Source organism: Montipora capricornis, chromosome 6 (genome assembly GCF_036669925.1).
Source record: "Montipora capricornis isolate CH-2021 chromosome 6, ASM3666992v2, whole genome shotgun sequence".
Taxonomy (NCBI): Eukaryota; Metazoa; Cnidaria; class Anthozoa; order Scleractinia; family Acroporidae; genus Montipora; species Montipora capricornis.
The window spans coordinates 27,028,620-27,049,643 of NC_090888.1; the positions used below are offsets into that span (position 1 = coordinate 27,028,620).

At 39.3% G+C, this 21,024-nt stretch overlaps 1 protein-coding gene across 1 annotated transcript; it reads left to right on the forward strand.

The window, feature by feature from the left end:
• Positions 1–5,614: 5,614 nt before the first annotated feature.
• On the forward strand, positions 5,615–16,709 carry LOC138051876 (uncharacterized). Its single transcript, XM_068898169.1, has 7 exons — positions 5,615–5,842; positions 8,392–8,729; positions 10,110–10,226; positions 11,591–11,692; positions 12,989–13,133; positions 13,242–13,518; positions 14,708–16,709. Exons 2-7 carry the CDS (start codon positions 8,409–8,411, stop codon positions 15,003–15,005), a joined length of 1,260 nt encoding a protein of 419 aa, XP_068754270.1. The 5' UTR covers positions 5,615–5,842; positions 8,392–8,408; the 3' UTR covers positions 15,006–16,709.
• Positions 16,710–21,024: the final 4,315 nt, after the last annotated feature.

A 21,024-nucleotide genomic window follows, 5' to 3' on the forward strand; every position in this document is an offset into this window, starting at 1 on the left:
ATTTATTACCAGGTTGAAAATCATAAAAATATTACAAAAATCTTATATAATATAAAAACGTTTATCGAAAAAGTTGCAAATCAAATTTCGTCCTTCCTGACTCAGATACCTAAGCACGTGAAAATGAGAGGACAGAGAGGGAGGCTCCCGGTCCAGTCCTTGGGATATGCCATGTCCACGAAAGTTGTTTTTAGACGAGCGGAAGTCTTTGTTCTAGCGAAAGTCTGTCTTACGAGAAGTCCGCATGCAGGGCAACCTCGGTCTAATGTTTGAAAGAAAAGCAAAGATTTCATTGCGCCGCCATTTCTCTTTTAACTAAGAACCTGAGAGCGAGGCAAGACTGCATGCGGACGTCTCGGAAGACAGACTTCCGCTAGAACGAAGACTTCCGCTCGTCTACAAATAACTTTCGTGGACATGACATATCCCGGCCAACGCCCTGAGCCTCCCTCTCTGTCCCCTCATTTTCATTTGACTTAGGTTATTCAATGTCACGTTATTTTAGGGTGTTAAGGGAAATCTTTAGTTGCTCAAGAGCTTAAAACTGGAAAATGGTAATGGAGAATTCCATTACTGATAAGATTATCGTTACAGAACAAACAAGATGATTCCGAACAAAAAATAAATAAAAAACTTAGAGCCGCTTTCTTCAAGATAACCCAAATGCAATCCATTTCAATCTTGTCCATTTGTGCCTATCCATGCTTCTCTTTCCTATTGCTTTATTTCTTTTATGTGAGTCAACAGTTTTAAGTGGTTATTGCAATGTTTTATTCTACTTGTTAGGCATTTTGGGTGTCATCAAATTATATATCTTTGCGTGGCATAGCCCCTGTCAGTATTGCTTGTCAATATTGTATTCAAGTCAAACATCGGAGGGATATAAACTTAAAGCTGAGTGTTTATTTTAAATTTGTTTAGAGCTGCTTTTTTCTCTGTATTGCAATTTTTGGCATATCTTTAAAAGCTCTGATAAGGTTATATAATGCCTGGAGAACCTATGACTAAAACAGAAACGAAAGGAGATAGAAAAAGAACGACAATGACAAAACAAATACCAGTAATAGCTCAAACTTGGTGGAAGAAGTTACTCCACATTTCTTTTTTCTCGGTCAATGAACCGTTTGTTATTTTTTAGGGATGCGCATTCTTATTTTTGTTCAGGAATGAAACTCGATTTTTTATTCTCAAATTGAAATAGCTGATTTGTTTGTTTGTCTTGCTTTAAAATGCGAGCGAACTAGTGCTTTTTTAATTCGTTAGCTCAACTGCTTTTTTAATTCGTTAGCTCAACTGCTTTTCGATCTGCCTCGAAAGTGACAAGAAAATTGTGCCCTTATGTTATAAACAAGTAATCCCAAAGAGTTCTGGTAAAATTAGCGAAAAATATTATTAGCTTGTGTTTTCAGAAGTTTGTTTAAAGCAGCTAAAGGTTATTTTTTTGGAGCGCATCTTGTTTGAAGTTTAATTGTCCTTTCTTGGTTGCATTCCCGTATTTTGCCAATTCTTGGTTCCAAGAAGCCTAACCCTTTCTTTTGTATCCTCAAGGACTGGAAATTCTCGAAGCAGACAAGACTTAAGACCTAAGACAATTTTGGATCGAGCACTGAGGGAGCTAATATATATCTTTTTTTTTATCTTCAAACAAACACGACACACCCACCCACCCACGCGATTTAGCCTGATCTCCCTCAGATTTGAGGTTACTGTGTCAATTATCGCAGCAGAAGGGATTTCGACTTTGTCTAAATTTAAATGAATGTGAAATCACTACAGTTTGCGGCCTGCGACTTCCATCTAACCCTGTTCCATCAAATTAATGCTTCATCCACTCTAAGAATGAGCTAGGAAAGCAAATTTTTGCTTCTTTGCATCACACTGTAAATCTGAGGGCTAAAAAAAAAGCCGTCCTCGAAATTCTCCTTTTTTTATGCACTGTATACATGTGCATTTATTGATTGTCTACGTGGCGCACGAACAAGCTCTTTATGCGAGAGAACCCGAGTTCGAATACAGGTCGGGAGAAATGATACGGGAATAATAAATAATAAAATTGGATTCCCCGGATCGGAACTTTATTCAATATCCGCAGGGTAGGCATTTTGTGACTAAGAAAAAGAAAACAAAACATAGGGAGCCAATGGCTAACTCGTGAATAGTGCTGCAAAGCTGATGATGCTGTTTTCAATAATGGAGATGATATATGTGGGCCGTGCATCGAAGTGAAATAATATTGCATCTAAGTAAATTTGATGGGTATAAATTAGAGTGCAGTTAGAGTTTTTCTCAGTCTTTTTTCTTTACACTATACACAGTAGACCCTCAGTATTTCATATTGGCATGTGAAATACCTATCAACAAAATTAACAATGTTATCATTTAGCTTTTTTCATACCGGGGTGTGGTGAGATGTGAGGAGATGTATTTTGCTGGAATTCAACTCTAGAAAACGTATACTATTTCATCAATAGTCATTGCATCATTCTTCAAAATATTAATGATAAACAAACAGAAATAGACCTTCTCCTGGTGCAACACCTAAAATATCACCACCATGTTCAGTCATACAAGTTCTGGTAATAAGGTGTCTATTTCAGGGATGGTCCTTCCTTTATTTCACACCAATCATCCACCTCATCATCATTTGTATCATTATTGTTTTCAGTACTGGCATTTGGTGACTGTTTGAACTAGCTCTGACAGGTTGGCTGACTTTGAGAACCTCTGACCATTTTCTATGCCTTTATTTTGGAATAATTCACTTGCTTTGTATATGTAATAGAACTACATGCTGTCCAATTTGGAAATAATTGGGTGAGAAAAATTCTGAGGACAGGCAAATTTGGACGAGGCCGTAGGCCGAGCATCCAAAGAACGTCGTCAAGCTCGTGTTCGGGAATCTCCTCAAGCTTTCCCACCTCGCTTCGCTCAGCACACCATAGGTCAAACACTTTAGCCCATTTTTTTGTGCTTCTTTGAGTATTCTTGTTCTGATTATTCTCCCTCATCTCGAGTAAATCAGTAGCATCTATCTCTGCAAACGTAGCTAAAGACTCCATTTGAAACTCTGAGTCGTCAAAAAGGTGGAGAGAAAAGTCGGGAAATTCGGCCATTATCAACACAAAAGAAACCCTGCGAGCGATGATCGCTCGCTGACGTTTATTTGAAAGCAGTGATAATAGCTGCAACCTGATTGGCCAATATTCGGTTCATTTATTTATCTTGACATTTGATTGGTTGATGGAAAGTATACAGATTGGACGCATTGTTCAAAGCTGAAGGAAACGTTCCAGCAAAAACTATCCAATTTATTTTAAATTTGGAATGTTGGCAAAAATTAATAAAAAATAGATCTGTTGGCAACATCGGATTTTGATGCAGCTATATGATTAGATTACATAATTGATGGGAAACAGCTCAGAAAACAAAAAAATATTTGCCTCTGCCACGTATAATTTGTCGATGAAGAGTGAAGTGATTACGATCCACAACCAGAATGAAAAGCGTTAGAGCAACATTTGCAAACTTTGAACTACCGGCCATGATAGCATGGTACTGTATTAAAGCAAGTCCATCACTGCCGGTTCTCCTAACCTCACTTGTTACGGTGAAAACGTCGGTAAAAAGCAGATATTTAAACACAAACATTCCTTTTCTTCTCTTCCGAACATCACTTATACTCGCGCCATTCCTTTTTACCTTTTCCGAACATCACACGGTTATTCATTTTGCTAACCGAAATCAACGCTCCCCACCCCTTCCCATCACGATACTCGTTCCTGCGCATGTGTGCATCCACTCGTAAAAAGGAATTCGACTGGTTTTAAAATACCAATCACATTGTGTGTTGCTGGATAAGGAATGCTATTAGGCGTAGTTTATAATATGTAATTTAGGGAAGAACGATGAAATAGAGAGCAGTAGTGAAGTATTAACTCATCCTTGCTGATTTATCGTATTTCCTTCTTCTTATTTCTTGTAACGGCTAATTTGCGTACTTCTTGTAACGGCTAATTTGCGTATTTCAGTGTAAAGCTCCAATGATTCCATAATTACATTTTCATTTCATTTTTCGTTGTTGTTTTTTCCTTCTTTTTTTTTTTTTTTTTATTATTTTTTTTTTGTTGGTTGGCATTTTAGTGCAATTTACCGTTAACGACATCTTAACCATAAATGTTACTTTTCTAAGTCTAAGTTCATTAAATTTAATATTCTTTTTGTTTTTGTTTTTTTTTTAAGTACGCTTCATATTTAGGAGAGAAACTATAATCTTTCCATAGAGCAGCATCACATGCACACAAAATCAAATCAATATATTAAGACAGTGCTTTAATTGATATTGATAATATCAAAAATAACTGTGTCGTGAAAGCGATGATACATCAACCAACATCCAAGCTGCATGTTGCCCTTTTCAAACTGTTCTCAATACCATTTCGAGAAGGAAGTGCAAATTGAACAACAACTTACCGGATATATATATATATATTTTTTTTTTTTTTTTTTTTTTTTACGTTTTATTTTTGTACCATCAATGTATTAGCACGTTATTAGGAATTACAATAGCTGCATAAATTTTTTACTTTACAACGAACTTGTTTGGTTTGTCCTTTGATCCCATCCCAGAAGAAATTAACGAGGACGCAAAAGTGGGAAACGATAAAGACACAAACCAAAACCAATGCCATATTTTGTACTGTAAGAGTCTTGGTGTACAAAAAGGAAACAAACCTCCATATAATATCCTCCTTTGTGTTGGAGTGCGTATTTTAAATTTGGTTATGAATTAAAGAAACCAGGATCCAAAAACAGTCAGGTTATTGTTCTGTTCTTCACCTCACAATGATTTTACAAACAATTTAATTTAAACGGAAAACATCCAGCATTAAACATCCAACCTGTTACATAGAGCAAAAACCAATATATATACATATTCTTAAATCCTAAAGGAATACAGGGGTAACAATATAATTAAGGTCCTATTCAATCGAACAAAGTTGACACAATTGAACACAACGATCAGTCTACACAATACTGAATCAGTTCTACAACAGCTATCAAGGAAGAAAACTTCTCATACGCCTTCCTTTAACGTTGACAATCAGTTACACAAATTCTGGAAATACCAGTGATATCGTGTTCTTCAACGAAGAATGCTCTCTGTCGTAGTTTATGATCCATTCTTTTCAATGCACTTTGTTCATTTCCTTCCCGTTTCTAAACTTATCTCTCCCACGTACAATTCACATTTAGCTTTCAACGCCAACTTTATGTATGTTTAGGGTAAACCAGTTTATTTGATTCTATTTTTGTTGCTGCTTGTTATTTCTTGTTTTTTTGTTCTTGTCTTTTTCCCTTTTTTTTTAAATTGTGAGGCATTTTAGCGCAAGTTTTTCTTTAAACAATCAACTGGCAGCTAAAAGCATCCTACTGAACCATAAATATTGCTCTTTAATTAAAATCAATAAAACATATACCCAAAAAGGGAATTATAATTTTTGCTTAGAGCAGTATCACGTACGTCCTCAAATAATCAAAACAATATATTAAGTGCTTAACTGAACTGGCCGACATATTGCACGATAATGACATTAAAATAACCCTGTCGTGAAAAGGCCGTGCTACATCAACCAACATCCAAGCTGCGTGTTGTCATTTTCAAATTGTTCTCAACATCATGTCGAGAAGGGAATTACAAACGTATAAACAATTGACATCAATTTTTTCATTTCATTGAGATATGGGCACGGGTACGCAAGCCAAAAGTTGTATAAATTCTTTACTCCACTGCTAGCTTGTTTAGTTTGACCTTTAAGCCAAATCCTCCCGTCGCGGAAAGAAGGTAAGGAGAAAATAAGATAAACACAAGCAACCAACTAAAAAACCACCGCTCTATTTATTTCCTTGCATAGATTCTTAAGCTACTCCTCGTACAAATATTCAACTCCTTATGCGTGTAAACTCTCTTTATTTCGGAGTGCTGTATTTGGTTACGAATTTAGGAAACCATAATCCAAAAAGGGAAAAATTCGCCTCACTTTACGTTCCATGGAGAGAACTTCCTTCACACTTTTTTTGTAATCAGTCCGATGAATTCGGGAAATTTCTATTATTTTGGTTTGCTTGCTAATGAATGTTATTAGTGAAAGTTAATGATACTTTAGGACAGAACAAAGTGATGGAGAACAGCAATGAAGGGTAATGAGGTATTGATTCATCCTTGCTGATCAGTTGTATCGGCCTTCGTGTTTATGCTTTTGTGTTGGTATTTTGCCAGTCGAGTTGCACACGGCATCTATTTAAATATGCTAGATCCCTTATTTCTAATGACGGCACCTTAATTCTGTTCATATTGTGTCTTTCTCTCATTGTCTTTTTGTTATCTCTGTAACGTTAAATTCTCATTTAACCTTTGTGGCCAGCTTGATATACTTCCCTTGCGTAGGGGACGAGTACAGTATTTTTCTCAATTCTGTCCAGTTCTGGAACGAATGAAGTTGTTGCCTTTATATTGCTTAAAAACCTACAATTACCTTTACAGTAACGTTTTATCTCTGAGTTATAAAAAACAAATAGTCGATTAAATTAATGAAGTTATCTAACCAATTTAAATGTCCTTTGGGATGACCAGACAACTAGCATGGCTTCAGGAAAAACTGAGTCCACCACGCTTGCTTTGCTTGATTTTCATGATAAAATCTGGTCTGCTTTGGATCGGGGTGAAACTACCTGCTGGTGTTTTCCCACCCTGCTAGCAGAGCCTTTCTTTTGTTTGCTCGATTTTGGCGTTCTCGAGAAAGGCTCTGCATGAATCGAGTAAGATCTTTATTAAATATGCGCTGCATGTTGCCAGGATACAGTCTCCAACCCAAGCCTAATATGCCAGATCTCGCCGCCATCTTGGTTTTTCATGGTACAGCGGGCTCAATTATAACCATCGGTTTTGTCACTAAACGGACGCTCGCACTGGAAAAACCGGTTTGACGAGAGAAAACAAGATTGACTAGTCCAGACGTTCGGGCTGTGGCGGCTTCAAAGAGTTGACGCGATTCGGGCAGAGCCTCCTTTTCTCTTCGTCAGTAAGAGAGGCTCTGCTCGCCGGGTGGTGTTTTCCTATATCTCTCGAAAGCGTTCAATGCAATTAATCATAGCATTTTATTTGACAAACTTGAACAATATGTTGTACGTAGACTGGCCTTAAAATAGATCAAAAGCTATTTCTCGAACAGATTCCAATTTGCAGATTACATCGGTCACGTTTCTTCACGCTTTAATATTTCTTGTGGAATTCCTCTGGGTTCTGTCTTAGGTCTTTTACTTTTCTTCTCCCTTAGAGAAGATGGTGGAGTGAGTTTTTCCTGAAGCCATGATATAGCCAATGCATCTACCTTTCTCCAACTAATTTATTCGCAGATGATAGCAACGTTGTTTTCTGTCTCATAAATATCCACTGTCCTGGCTCGCGAAAACATTCAGCTGAACATTGAGTGAAATAAGTTATCAGATTTATGTAGTTGCCTATTTCCCGAGTTTGGATTTCGAGTTGGATTTTCGAGTTGGTCGATTTTCGAGTTGATTTTCCAGAGTATGAAAGGCTAAGGGAATAAACCCTAACAGAAAATCCGGAGGCAGTGCTCCTAAGGCAGCTAGTGGGGAGGACTGACCCAAGTCATCAACTGGCAGCCCCTGCAACTTTGATGATTTCAAACGTATCGACTTCGTCTTTCCTTTGGAACAAATCAGTAAGGTCGAGAGGGGGGACGAGCAAATCGGGCAAGGCACATTCCCCATACATTCAAGGCCCAGGAACTCAGCTAAGTTATATAGTGACTATAGTATTGGACACTGCAATATGAGCAAGTACAGTATATCAAACTCGCAGCTCAACCAAAGCTACAGCAGCATCCAGGACATGAAGAGGACTCTTCATCTTTGCTCTAACCGTAAGGAAAACAACACGTGAAGGGACAGGTTACGGGTTATAAGTCATCCCCATTTGGCGTAAGGGGATGGGGTTATGGGTCACCCTCCGACAATGGGAGAGGCTATTTAGCTTCACTGATCAGCTACCACCCGTCTTAAGCTGGGCATCCCGGTGCTGATCCGCCTCGTCTGCCTGCTCCTACGGGTGTGTGGATATAGGACAAAAACCGAAAAGCAAACGAAAACAAAATCAACAAATTCAGGTATCATGTAGTAAAGCTCTGATTCTCGCAGTGAACGCAATTTTAGTAACTGCGTAGAGAAGCCTGAAAAATTCAGGGCTTCAACGATGTTTCAACCCTTTGAAGTCCTGGATGTTACAGACTGACCAACTCGAAAATCCAACTCGAACTCCAACTCGAAAATGCACATCCATTAATTGTAAGCTGATGTTTTTTTTCCTTTTAGTTCACATCTCTAGGAAAATGTTTTCCAAGAAGTCACCAGCTTGTGTGCTTACTGTATTAGCATTAACTGGGGCTGCACTTTGCCTGGTCATTGTTACGATATTCTATGCAGTTGGAATGTTTAATACTGGACCCGAATTACCGGACATAATGGAAGGAGAAGCCTCTTTTACTTCGAACGAAGGTGAAAAGCAGGTGTACCGTGTTATGATTGATTACAACAAGAAAGTCGTCCAGTTCAGCTCTTTAGATAAACTGGCGTCGTTCGACGAAAAAAGAAACTCAGGAAACTATACTGACTCCCTGACTGCCAAAATAGCTGTACACAACTACAGAGAGGTACGTTAAATGGATAATTAAAGGTGTCACTTACTTAATCACATATGAATAAACGGCGTTCTCACTAGTCCACCAAATTGAGTCAAGTAATCCTGGTTAAAATGTTCCCAGAGTAAAAATTCATACGATGGAATTTTAGCCGTGGTGGGCTCGTGAGAATTCAGTGTTCAGACTTGGTATTTGGAAGATATGTGGTGTATTTTGTAATTTAGTGGTTATCTATTGCACAAATTTATCTAAACACGGTAAAACCTTCAGTACCTACCTGGTATTTTTCCTCGAGGAACTAATCATGGCTTAAATAGCGTCGAATCTGGAAAATAAAAAGAAACACTCAGGAAGGAACGGACTCACAATGGCAATAAGGGTAGTCTTCTTAATTGATAATTTTTTTCTTAAAATTATATTTTCAGATCTTTTATCGGGTTTCCTTCCCCCCCCCCCCCCCCCCCCCCCCCCCGCTGAGCTTGGGCGCCTGGGCGCCTGTGATTGAAGCAGTTGGTTCCCGGTTACCTCTACTTGGAGATAGACGAAATCAGACAAGCAATCATTCCCTTGAAATTTAAAGGCACAAAATGCTGAAAAATACACTTTCTGGTGTTTCGTTTTCAAATATTATCACAAAGAACGTGCTTACACCCGTCCAATGCGTCCTCCGAATCCAAACCCCCCAAATTTCAAAATACAATTTGCTTAAAGTCTTCGTGCCCCCTCTTTTTTTCCGGGCCTGCTAAGGCCCTGGAATAAAAGAAATGCGAAACGTCAAACCATGTCTGAAAAGGAATCAAACGTAAGCTACGTCTACGAAACTTACTATCCAAAAAACCCAGAGGTTTCTCTTAAGCCACGAGAGAGCCACGAGAGAGCCACGAAGCGGCGAGAAGAGAAAAAAAAATTACCTTAGATTTGAATCTCACTTTCATGCAGACACCAGCTGACAAACAGGTCAAATTGATAACTACAAAAGGGACCTATGGCAACTTAGTCATCACGCGTCTCCTCCGTATTACCAATCAAACAAGGCAATCATATTGATTTGCGTGTTTTTAAAAATATTAACCAATCCGACCTTGAAGGTCAGATCCTGACGGCCTTGAGTCTGCATGAAATTAGTGAGATTCAAGTCCAAGGCAACGAGAAGTTTTTCTCTTCTCCCCGCCTCGTGACTCGTCTTTCACCCTTTGCGGATCTCTCATGGCTACAGAAAAACCTCTGGGACCAAGGTATCAATTTTAAGAAATTCAAGACTTTTTATTCCTGCGAGTGAAGCGTTCTAGTTAGCAAACCAAGAGGTCGGGTATGCCATGATGAATTGAGAGGTCTTTTGTTACACTGAAGATAAATATGCAATTCATCTATCATTCCTTTTTATTATTTCAGGGGAGAAGCTACTTTCTCTTCCCACGGAACGGAAAATCAATGAAAAGGTGTATTTACACAGATTTATATGGAGAAATGATTCCACAGCATCTACTGAAGAATGCTCCTCTTCAATCGGTAAGTTAGCACCTTCACCGCAAAACATAGTCAAGGAATAACATAAAATGGACTACATAAATAAAAGCTCTAGATAAAAAAAATATTACTAATGAAAACGATCAAAGGTTCCATAACCGTCAACGAAGACATTTGAAGGTTTGCCGTGCAATTACGCTTTTGGCAACTGACTTTATTTAATTTCCTTTTGTTCGTGTGTGTGCACGCCAACCGTAGAAAAGTAGCAATACAAGCCTGGCAGCCTGGGCCTTGGCCTTAGGGCCCTGGCACCCCACGCCTAGGGCCTGATAGGGAGTTTGACTAGCCTTAGCTATTCACCTTCGAGCAACTAGCGCGGGATTTGCGCCAGGTAATATTCAGTGATAATTGCAGGAATACTGAAATGAGTTTAAACATCTTTTTTTGCTGTATTATATACTAAAACGACTATTCCCTTCAATGTCGGTGGTTAGTGGTTGATATGATTACCTTGTCGCTTCGCAGCTCGGCAAATATCCACAACTAGCCACCTCCATCGCCGTAAGTAGTTGTTAACTCTGTAAAAAGAATAGCAATGAATTCACCATTCGATATTATCATCTATACCATGCGAAAAGCCGGCGCCTGTTTCTGCGTCTTGTCGGTATTAGGGACTTTAAGCAAGGACGACAACGACGGCTACGAGAACGTTGTCTAAAAATAAAAAAATGGTGAGATCGGTGGGGATAGTTAAAGAGAAAATTGAAAAACCATCGTCAGGTGCTCGCATCCTCCACACAACCTCAAATTTGATCATTTCACGTCGTTGTTAAGGTGAGAACGGCAAATAACTCTATTATTTAAAATGTAAAACGCACGAGCGGGGCGTGCAGAACTATTGTTTTTGCCAATTAAACCTATTGTTTTGTGGCGTTCTCGTAACCGTCGTCATCGTTCTTGCTTAAGGTCCCTATTATTTCGAAGAAAAAACTGAAACAAATACTAAATGAATCGAAGGTTGTGTTTTCCCGTGTTTGTTTTGAAACATTTGGGCTCTATTTCGAACGATGCTTTTCAGAGCAAGGGTGTGTTGAGTTCATTACTGCTCTGAAGAGGCTACTAATGAAATTCCATATCATATTTTATTTGTTATTGTAACGATCGCCTTTAACCAGCTTTTCATTTTCTAGGACTTCGATTCCCATTAAAGTTAAACAAGCCTTAAAAATTACTACCTCTTGGGACAACATTTAATTTGAGTCTTTCTGATGAACTCCCGCCAAAAAATTGTCACCTGCTTGCACCATCTGTCAAGAACGTGATTATTGCTTAACTGATAGATATTATTACATCGTAAAATATTAAAGGTCAGTGCATTATAAAGCTCTTTTGATTTTTTTTTTTAGAAAAACGATGAGGGAAATACTACCCACGTCCATTTTCAGTTAAATAATGACACAGCTGTTGAAGTCTATCGACAAAAGGAAAGCAACGGAAAGATTTTTAGGGTGAGGTCCTGAAAAGCAGCAATATATTATTCTTACATGTTAAATTATTATACATCAGACTCTCTATGAAAAATTTGATTGGTCGAGAGCATTCAATCAATTCACAATAGCTTGTGAACTTGACATGATAAATGTAATATCTGCTGCAGAGATTACATTTATCATGTCAAGTTCAACGTCTGCCTGGTTACTAAGCCCCTTGGAGTGTTCTCCTCAGAAACAAAATGGCTGAACGCTTCGCTTCTGTTTCTGAGGATGAATTATGTGAAAAATGTATAATAAGACAATTATTGAATTCGGTTTTCGCATGATATCATGAATTATCAAAACCCCCCTGGTTACGGGCCTGAGGACTGAATTACTCTTAAACCTCTCGTCTTTGTAAATGCCAGTGTTTGTATCCAGAAATATCGTTTCTGTATCGGAAATTGCAGCTGTAAATTTAAGGTGTGGGGTGGTGTTTACTTGCTTGTTAAATGAACTGCATTATCAGCTCTGTGTTATCTGCCTCAGCCTTCGGCTTCGGCAGATAACACAGACCTCGGTTTTGATAATTCATGACATCATGCTCAACCTCATCTAATAATTCTTTACTATCCTAAAGGAAATTTGTTTAACTCTTTCATCGTCGCTTAAGAAAAATTATCTTGGAAATAGCTGTATTACACCCCTCTCCTGCCCTCTTTTTTTCTTTCCAGGTGACAAGGTAGGGGAGACTATAATTCCGCTTGAACCCAACCAAGGATGAAGTTCAAGATACATGACCGTAGTCAGGAACGATCCACAAGGGATACGGGCTAATGTTATTTGTATTTATTCCCCTTGAAAGAAAATTTCCCCGGAGGCCCACACACACCAGAAAAGCTGTCATAATTGAATTTCTTGTTAACTCTTCGATATCGATGAAATTTTAATTTCTTTTATTTTCTACTTGATGAACGACTTCAGTGAACTGACCACGCAAGTTCGTTAAAAGTATACATTCGCCCCACTTTACTTACGCCTGAATAAAAACAAATTGTCCCTTTACAACAAATTTATACAGCTTCAAGGTTGCTCTTCACTGTAACGGCATTTGACCGCCATTAATCTACATTAACTAACTCAATGATTACTAGAGAAGCTTTGACTGGGAGATGAATAGATGAATGGGCGGATGGATGGATGGATGGATGGATGGATGGATGGAATAATTGGTTCACTCACTCACATACAGTATTTTTCCAAATGATTTTTTAAAGTACCTACCACTGTGATGTTTACACATTGTCTTCATTACTTTTACTCATCGCGCAGATCCAATTGAATTTGCCAAATGCGACTGTGGATATGTTTTCCATGGGTAAAGATGTACACATTGCGGACTTAAATAACCTGAACTGCACCGAGCACATAGAGGAAAAGTATACTTCCGTTGGGATCTTCAGTCAATCGAAAATAGGTACCTTTTTTTTTCTTTGTGTCCAGGATGATGTTAAAATTAAGCAAGCAAGCAAAGCAAGCAAAGATAGAATGTCTCATTGAACAAGACTCGATCTCGTTTTTTCAGATTACTCAAATAAAACCACGTTAGTTGATGGTCACGACAGTTTGCCCAAGCACCTGCGGAATACTTCTAGAAGTCGTCGTGGTATTGGTTGGCGTAATGGCTGGCTAGACTGGTGGTATGGAAACTGGTGTGGAGCTTATCAAGGTGGCTACCAAAATAACCCTAAACCAGTTTGCAAGTCCGTTTGCAAAAACACCACCTCTTATATAAATGATGCCTGCCGCAAGTGCCTACCGCCTAATGACACCTTAGATGAAGCGTGTATGGAGCATGACAGGTAGATTGACGATGATCATAAACCTTTTTGAAATGTTAGTTTTTTCGTGTTGTCTTAATTACTATAATCGATTACAAAGCAAAAGACAAGAATGGAGATATTCCTTTCAGTAAGAAAATGGTGTCCCCGTGCCACAAGTCAAGAGACATCAAGGGCTTCAGAAACAAAACGTTTTTTGGGGTTTTGCCTAACGCTGCAATAACGACTGGTATGGCTTTCAAATCAGGCATGCAAGTAATCTCCTCATCCTCCCAAGCTCCTTATTGTACTCTGAGAAATTGGAGACATTTTTCTTGGCCTTCCATAACAATTTTATGGTCCCCAGGTATTGCAACATCAATCACATAACATTAATTGAAGACTGCAATGTCGGGTGTTCGTTGCTCAATCTCACCGCAGGGCACGGCAGCTTCACTAGTAATTTCACCCCTCGCCTGTTCACAAGTCGTAATTCGGCACTTGTTCGTCCCCTATGGTGGGTGGCTAAGGGGTTAATAGCACTTGCTAAAAGTGGTATCCTAGACTGTAGAAGTCGTGCATGTCTATATTCTCGAATAATAATTTCTCTTTCAACTCACCACAAGAAGTCGTGCATGTCTATATTCTCGAATAATAATTTCTCTTTCAACTCACCACACTCCAAGCACTTTCACTCGGGGTTTGTAATAACTGAGGAGAACGTGCTTCCTTTGTAATTACATCCGCAATTGGCTAGACTTTCAAAGTCTTCTCGGATAAGGACTACAAACCGTAGGCCCCGTTTCGTAACCCTTGTTCATAAACTCTGTGGAACATTAGAAGATCCCACACACTTTTCTAAAAGACTAGAGCACAGAGTTCCCGTTGTTGTGGTCTGGCCCTTCTTCGGCAATGTAGTAGGCTTGGCCTAATCTTCTTAATGGACTACTGATCGATGAGACCACATAACAGCAACAGATAGTAATCAAATTGAAGGCGTCCAAGTGCTGATACTGGGGAAACTAACCTGGTGAATTCATTCCCAATCTGTCAACATGATCTCGAGGCTTTGGTGACTAAAAACTGAGGAGATGCCTTTTAATATCTTGAAATCTGTCTATGCATGGCAACTCGCCTGCAATTTATTTTTTTTTTAATTCTCCACTGGTGACCTCTTGCCACCTCATGATATTATTGATAAGTAAGAAATAAACTTGGTTCCCTTCTTTAGGTGCATTAATGATCTGCCAAAAGGTCCCAGTTGGTGCCAGCCAATAGGAAATCCCTGCAGCTGTGATCGTCCATTTATCAAAAGAGTGCGTAACCTGACGACAACCTGCTTAACTAGCAACTGCGGAAGCAATGCTCTCCAGATAAACTTCGCATTTAAGTTACTTTCGTGTTGGTATCCCGGGAAATTCTGCTACCCCGTAATTGTCTGTCGATGCCCCTTTTGTTTGTGTCCAAAGATTTCCATGCGTTGCGTAGATGTCAAGTATTGCTCTTTTTTGGGCAGCGCGAAAGTTTGATGACAGATTTTCAACCTTTAGCATAAACTCTGTCTGATTTCAAGTTTTCTCGCTTCGTGTCCATACTGAACATTATCGCGTTTCTAATTGATAAATGGCGAATGCATGATAATAGGTAGAGATTATAGAATGCAAAACGGAAGTTGCTTTGGAAACATAGCGATGGCATATGTTTCTAGAGTGTTCGCCAATTTGAGTTTGCGCTGGAGACAGGCCTTGTTGAATTGCAATGTGGGACTGTTTTGGGGAACGCGTGCGTAGAGCGAGAACTCAAGTTAAAAGAAAGCGATATACCTGGAGCTAAGCTTCCTAAACAATCGTTCGCTCACTAAGATACAAAATTGTCCCTAAAACGAAAAGATTTGATCAAAAGGTCAGCGAGATCGTGGTACATACGACGTTTACTTGCTAACAACGTAAGTTATAAAGATTTAACCCTAAGTTAATTGTGAACGTACAAGAATGTACGAAAGTCTATTTGTTTTGCAGAGTAAACGAATGCATAAACAGTGGCCCATCCGTAAAACAGTCCAACAGTGCATTTCAGTAAGACTCTCGGCCCTGTCCCAAGCAACCTCAAAGTGGCTACTAATAAAGAAAAATCGTATGAACTTGCGCGGTCAACAGTGATGGCCATCCCTCAAACTCAACTTACACGACGTACAATCTACTTCAGACTTCAAATCTACTTGCAAGAAACAAACATTAAACACACGGAGAGGATTTAGAATAGGCGAGCCAAAGTGTTCAAGCCGGATTGATGGCTTGTCATAGCAGTTTCCGATATCCACTAGACTAACAAGACTAACTCCCAGAATGTGTAGTACCCAGTAAAACAAGAAAAGGCTAACCGTATTCAAAGTGATTTTTAGACCCAAATACTGTAGATAATCAGCGCGGCTTAACATAGAAACGCCGCGTGATTTCTTGTTAAATCGGAATCTCTAATTCTGCCGGTTTTCATTCTTTTTACAGCGGTAAGCTTGTCATATTAAGATGAGATATTGGGTCGTGTAATTGTTACGAAATGTGTAATGTCATTTTGAGGGATGGCCGTTAGCGTTGACCGTGAACTTGCGTGCGTTTCGTGATTAATGGTCACACGTCATGCTTTGAAAGTTCTGAAAAGCCGAAGCTCGTGTAATTTTGCGAACTTTTAAAATATCACTCGTACCCATAAATCACGAAACCCACTCGAGTTAACGTGCATACGATTTCTTACATATATATATATATATATATATGTGGTTTTTTTTTTTAATTGTTTAAAGAAATGTACAAGAAATCAGCTAAAGCAGAGATGACAATAAAATATTTTTAAAGTAAAGTGTGCATGCCCCGGTGTCTGTTTTTCATGCGTCTGTCCTGTTATTGATCATGAATTGCGTCATAGCATTGTCAAAGTAGCTGTGGATCCATAACAGGACAGACGCATAAAAAACCGACAACAATAACAAAAAGGCAGAGGGGTCAGAATTAAGTCAAAACACGAGAAGAAAGGGAGACAAAAATGCGAGAAACTTCAATCTGACTAGAGCAACTATAGATTTATGTATCTGTCCGCTTATTGACAATAAATATTAGGCAATGAGCGCGCGAGAATTTTTGGCAGTCATTGTAAAACATGCTTTGGACGCTTTTAATTTGCAATGTTGTATTTTTATAGGCATGCAAATAATAAAGCTCACTGTTGTTTTTGTCGTTGTTGTTGTTGTTGTTGTTGTTGTTGTTGTTGTTCGAAACTAATAAGTTGGGAGTTGAATTACATTCTTTTGCAAATAATAATATTTCTTCGTTTTTTGAACAAAATTTGAGAATTTGGTATTTTGGACAACATTTTAACTCTTTCTCCCATTTTTGGACAAGTTTAGAGCACTCTTTGTATTCAAAAAAAGGGTAGGTCCTATTATTGTGCAGTGGAATAAAGAAAGATATACCAGAAAGCAGTGTGTCCCTTGATCCGAAATAGGCATGCTTTTCAAAATCTCGAAGGTGATCTTTCAAAAATTTTAGCAATTTTTTATTCCTGTTTTCTAAATTTCGAATATTTGTTTGAAAATTCTAGTACTATTTCAGTACTGTTTTACCACTTTCCAAGTTTTTTTTTTTGGCGCAGTCGTGACAGGTTTACTTATGGAACAAAGAACACTGAGAACATCATACAACTGTAACTTATATATTCTCAATTTTCTTGTTATACAAATATGTGTTCCAGCAAACTTTGCATAGCCTTTATTAAGAATGGCAAAGTAACCTTGCCCCAGTTGTTCAAACGATTGATGGATAGCGCTATCCGCTGGATAAATCACTATCTACTATTACTAGTCCAAGACAACACAATGAAAAAATACAGGATTGGGAAATGTTAAAGTTAAGGTGACTGTCTCCTCCCAAATTGGATTAAAACCTGCGTGTAACAACCGTAATTTATCATAAAAAGCCTTTTTGCTTACGGTTTTGCGCTTTGGAGTATTAAGCCGGTATTTAAGTTACTTTTCCAATCTTTTCATCATTTTCCCCAGTCTCCCAAAGAAGCGTAAAGGGCCTTCAGCAGGATGCGTGAGCTAGAATTAATGCCATATTTGTAGATATGATGTAGCTTTTTCATGCGACAACTTGCGTTGTTTTTTGTTGACATACACGTAGCGTGTCAACACCAAAGTGTTTCTCAAGTTTCTTCAAGTTTCCAGCTTCAATTTCAACAAACTTTTAAGTGTTTAACATTGTTTCAGTGATTGCAAGGGTAGCACCAAGGTAATTATTTTGCCTCTGCATAACTGGTTTTAGCTTACACGATTCTTTAGCCGTTCCGCTTTATCGTTAACTTTTCTGTAATCGTGTGTAACGTTTTTATTAAGTTTCTTTTTTTCTGTTTTTATCTTTGTTCAGAAGATGTAGTTTTACCTTTTCTATGTAACCAAACATTAATTTGTCCGTAGTGTAATTTCACTTGTAAGTTCTTACCTCGTTACGATACGACTTTGTAATTTTGTGCGAACCTTTGTTCAGTTCTCACGGTTTCAATAAACTTTAACGTCAGTTTGTGGACGTTGTTGACAGACTCCGCCCCAAAACCAAAGCTTACGTGGTGCTCATACGGGAGCTGCTGTTTGCAGACGACGCTGCTTTAACATCCTACAGCTTGGTGGGCCCCCCCCCCCCCCCCAGTAATCACCATATGCATCGACAACATGAAGCTGGAGGTTGTGGACACCTTCACCTACTTGGGCTCCACCGTGTCAAGCTAGACATCGATGGATGGTGAGATCAGCTTCAGGATCGCCAAAGCAGCTGCTGTCTCGGCCAAAGTCAACAAGCGAGTGTGGGGCAATGACCTGTTGAGCGTAAGGACAAAGATGTGCGTCTACCAAGCTTGTGTCCTGTCGACTCTCCTTTATGGCAGCGAGTCGTGGACGACCTATGCCAGACAAGAGCGACGGCTTAACGGATTCCACCTCCGCTGCCTTTGGCGCCAGCTACACATCAGGTGGTAGGAAAAAAACACCAATACCGAGGTCCTGGAGCGCGCTGGCTCATGGAGCATGCCATCACTGCTCATTCAGCGACGACTTCGATGGCTCGGCCAAGCACATCGCATGGAGCCTGACTGCCTGCCAAGAGAAATCCTTTATGGAGAACTGTGGGAGGGCGGCTAATATAGGACGTGGGTCGACCGCTGCTGCGCTACAAGGACGTCATCAAGCGAGACGCGATCTGCGCTAATCGACACATGTGAGTGGAAAGACATCGCCAAGCACGAGATACATGGTGGGAAAGTGTCAGAGCGGAGGTTTCAAAGGCGGAAGCGAACGCTAGAGTCCAGGATACATGCAAGAGAGCGGCGAGGAAAGAACGCGCAGCCTCTGCGCGCGGTTCCACAAGGCACGTCTGCTCCACCTGTAACAGAGACTGCCACTCCAGAATCGGGCTACTACTACTACTACTACTACTACTACTACTACTACCTCCACTACTACTACTACTATTACTACTACTACTACTACTACTACTACTACTACTACTACTACTACTACTACTACTACTACTACTACTCCTACTACTATATGTGCGTGTATATTTTCGAAACGCGCGCGTTTTGTTTCCTTTGTATATCAGCAAAGGTCCGGGCGCTCAAGGCGCGCGCGCGTGGAAAACCAGAGTAAAGAAAAAACGGTAACCCATCGATTTGAGAATTTTTTTGTTTTATAACCATCGACAGTCCGTCCGTACGTACGTACGTCCACCCATCCATATATGCCAATGTGACCAGTATCATGCTAGTTTACATCGTACATCTTTTATATTGGATAAAAGATTATATTGATCAATTGACACCTATCAAAACAAGGTATCCACAGACCAGTATAACGTGACCATATCGCGTGCTCTAGGTTAGAGCTCACTGAGATCAGCTGTGTGTTTTTTAAGTTCACCGCTGACCAGGTACTGGTTTTCGATTGGATTGTAGGCTCAACCCAGATTAACTCACCTAAACATAAGCGAAGCTTCATTTTTCGCGCGCTTTCTGTGGCTCGACGCGGCTACGCGGCCATACTACGTCAATTATAGTTCTTACACAGTCAACGCCTTTCGTGTTCATGTGGAAAACGGTTTGGAAAATGTTTTCTTTCTGCATTTTTCGCTGGTGTTAATCCAGTTTGACATATCATGATAGCTGTGGTCCACACTGGTAGCTACGCAGTTATTCAAGTGAAGCTTAGGAGGGATATAAAGTTAAAGCTGAGTGTTTATTTTGAATTTGCTCAGAGCTGCTTTTTTTCTGTATTACAATTTTTGGTATATTTTTTAGAAGCTCTGATAGGGTTACATTATGCTTGGAGGACCTATGACTAGAACAGAAACGAAAGGAGAGCGAAAGAGAACGACAACGACAAAACAGAATACCAGTAATAACTCATACTTAGTGGAAGAAGTTACTCCACAAATCATTTCCTTGGGCACTAAACCGTTTGTTATTTTCAAAAAGTGGTTTAATCGGTTTTTCCTTTGTTCAGGAATAAAAATCGAATTTATTGTTAACTGGAATTAAATAACAATTATCTGTACTCTTTTAGACGTAAAAAAAAAATGATTTGTTCTTTTTTTTGTTTTGCTCTAAAAAGGGAGGAACAAGTGCTTTTTAATTGGTTTTCGCAACTGGTTTTCGATGTGCCCCGACAGTGACAAAAAAAAATTGGCCCTTATGTTAAAAACATGTAATCGCAATGAGTTCTCGTAAAAATAAGGGGAAATTTCACTTGCTTGTGTTTTCAAAAAATTGCCATATTTTTGCCGAATCTCATTCCAAGCAAAGCTGGCGTGTTTCAATAAAATGCATCAAAATGTGAATGATCTCGTTCTCAGAGCTAAAGTGGAATAAAGTACATCGATACAACTCTTTTTTGACCTTTAACTGACAAAGTTCCCTAACGATCTCTCAAATAAGCTAGTGGGTCTGCGATTTATAATTTTAGCGTGATTCCTATTCACTGGCTTTTGCAGCTTTTGAGAGTTGACTCTGAAATGCTTTTTTTGCCTTTTCTGTTCGCTTGCTGATGATTTGCTTGTTTCTTCAGTATAAAACTCATGCGATTCAGAAAAAGTTTATTGCCTAAATGGCGAATTCCGCAGTAAGAATTTGTCCATGTGAATAACATCTCACGTACCCACGACTTTCTCCCGTCCTTCTCTTTTAGCTCAGTCGGTAGAGCCACGGTGATCAAATCTGAAGGTCGTGAGTTCAACTCCCACCCTGGTGAGAGATTTTCTCTGTCTTTGTGTGAGCCCAATTCTAATACTAGGGTTGATCTCTGATGGAATAATTGGGTATAAAAACTTCACAGTAGTGATAGGCCTCACTCGAACTTGGAATCACTACTGTCAATATCCTACTGAAGGACAATAACTAACGATTATCTAAATTAGGCCTGAGCCGAGCCGAATTTGTCCTTGTGAATAACATCTCACATACCCACGGCCTACTCCTATTCTGGCCTTGTAGCTCAGTCGGTAGAGTAAC

Bases quoted from the DNA above. Each gene is read 5' to 3' on its own strand.
- LOC138051876 (XM_068898169.1), top strand. From the start codon at position 8,409: ATGTTTTCCAAGAAGTCACCAGCTTGTGTGCTTACTGTATTAGCATTA. The intron at 13,134-13,241 runs GTACCTTTTTTT...TCGTTTTTTCAG, and splicing joins CTTCAGTCAATCGAAAATAG to ATTACTCAAATAAAACCACG. The intron at 13,519-14,707 runs GTAGATTGACGA...TCCCTTCTTTAG, and splicing joins GCGTGTATGGAGCATGACAG to GTGCATTAATGATCTGCCAA.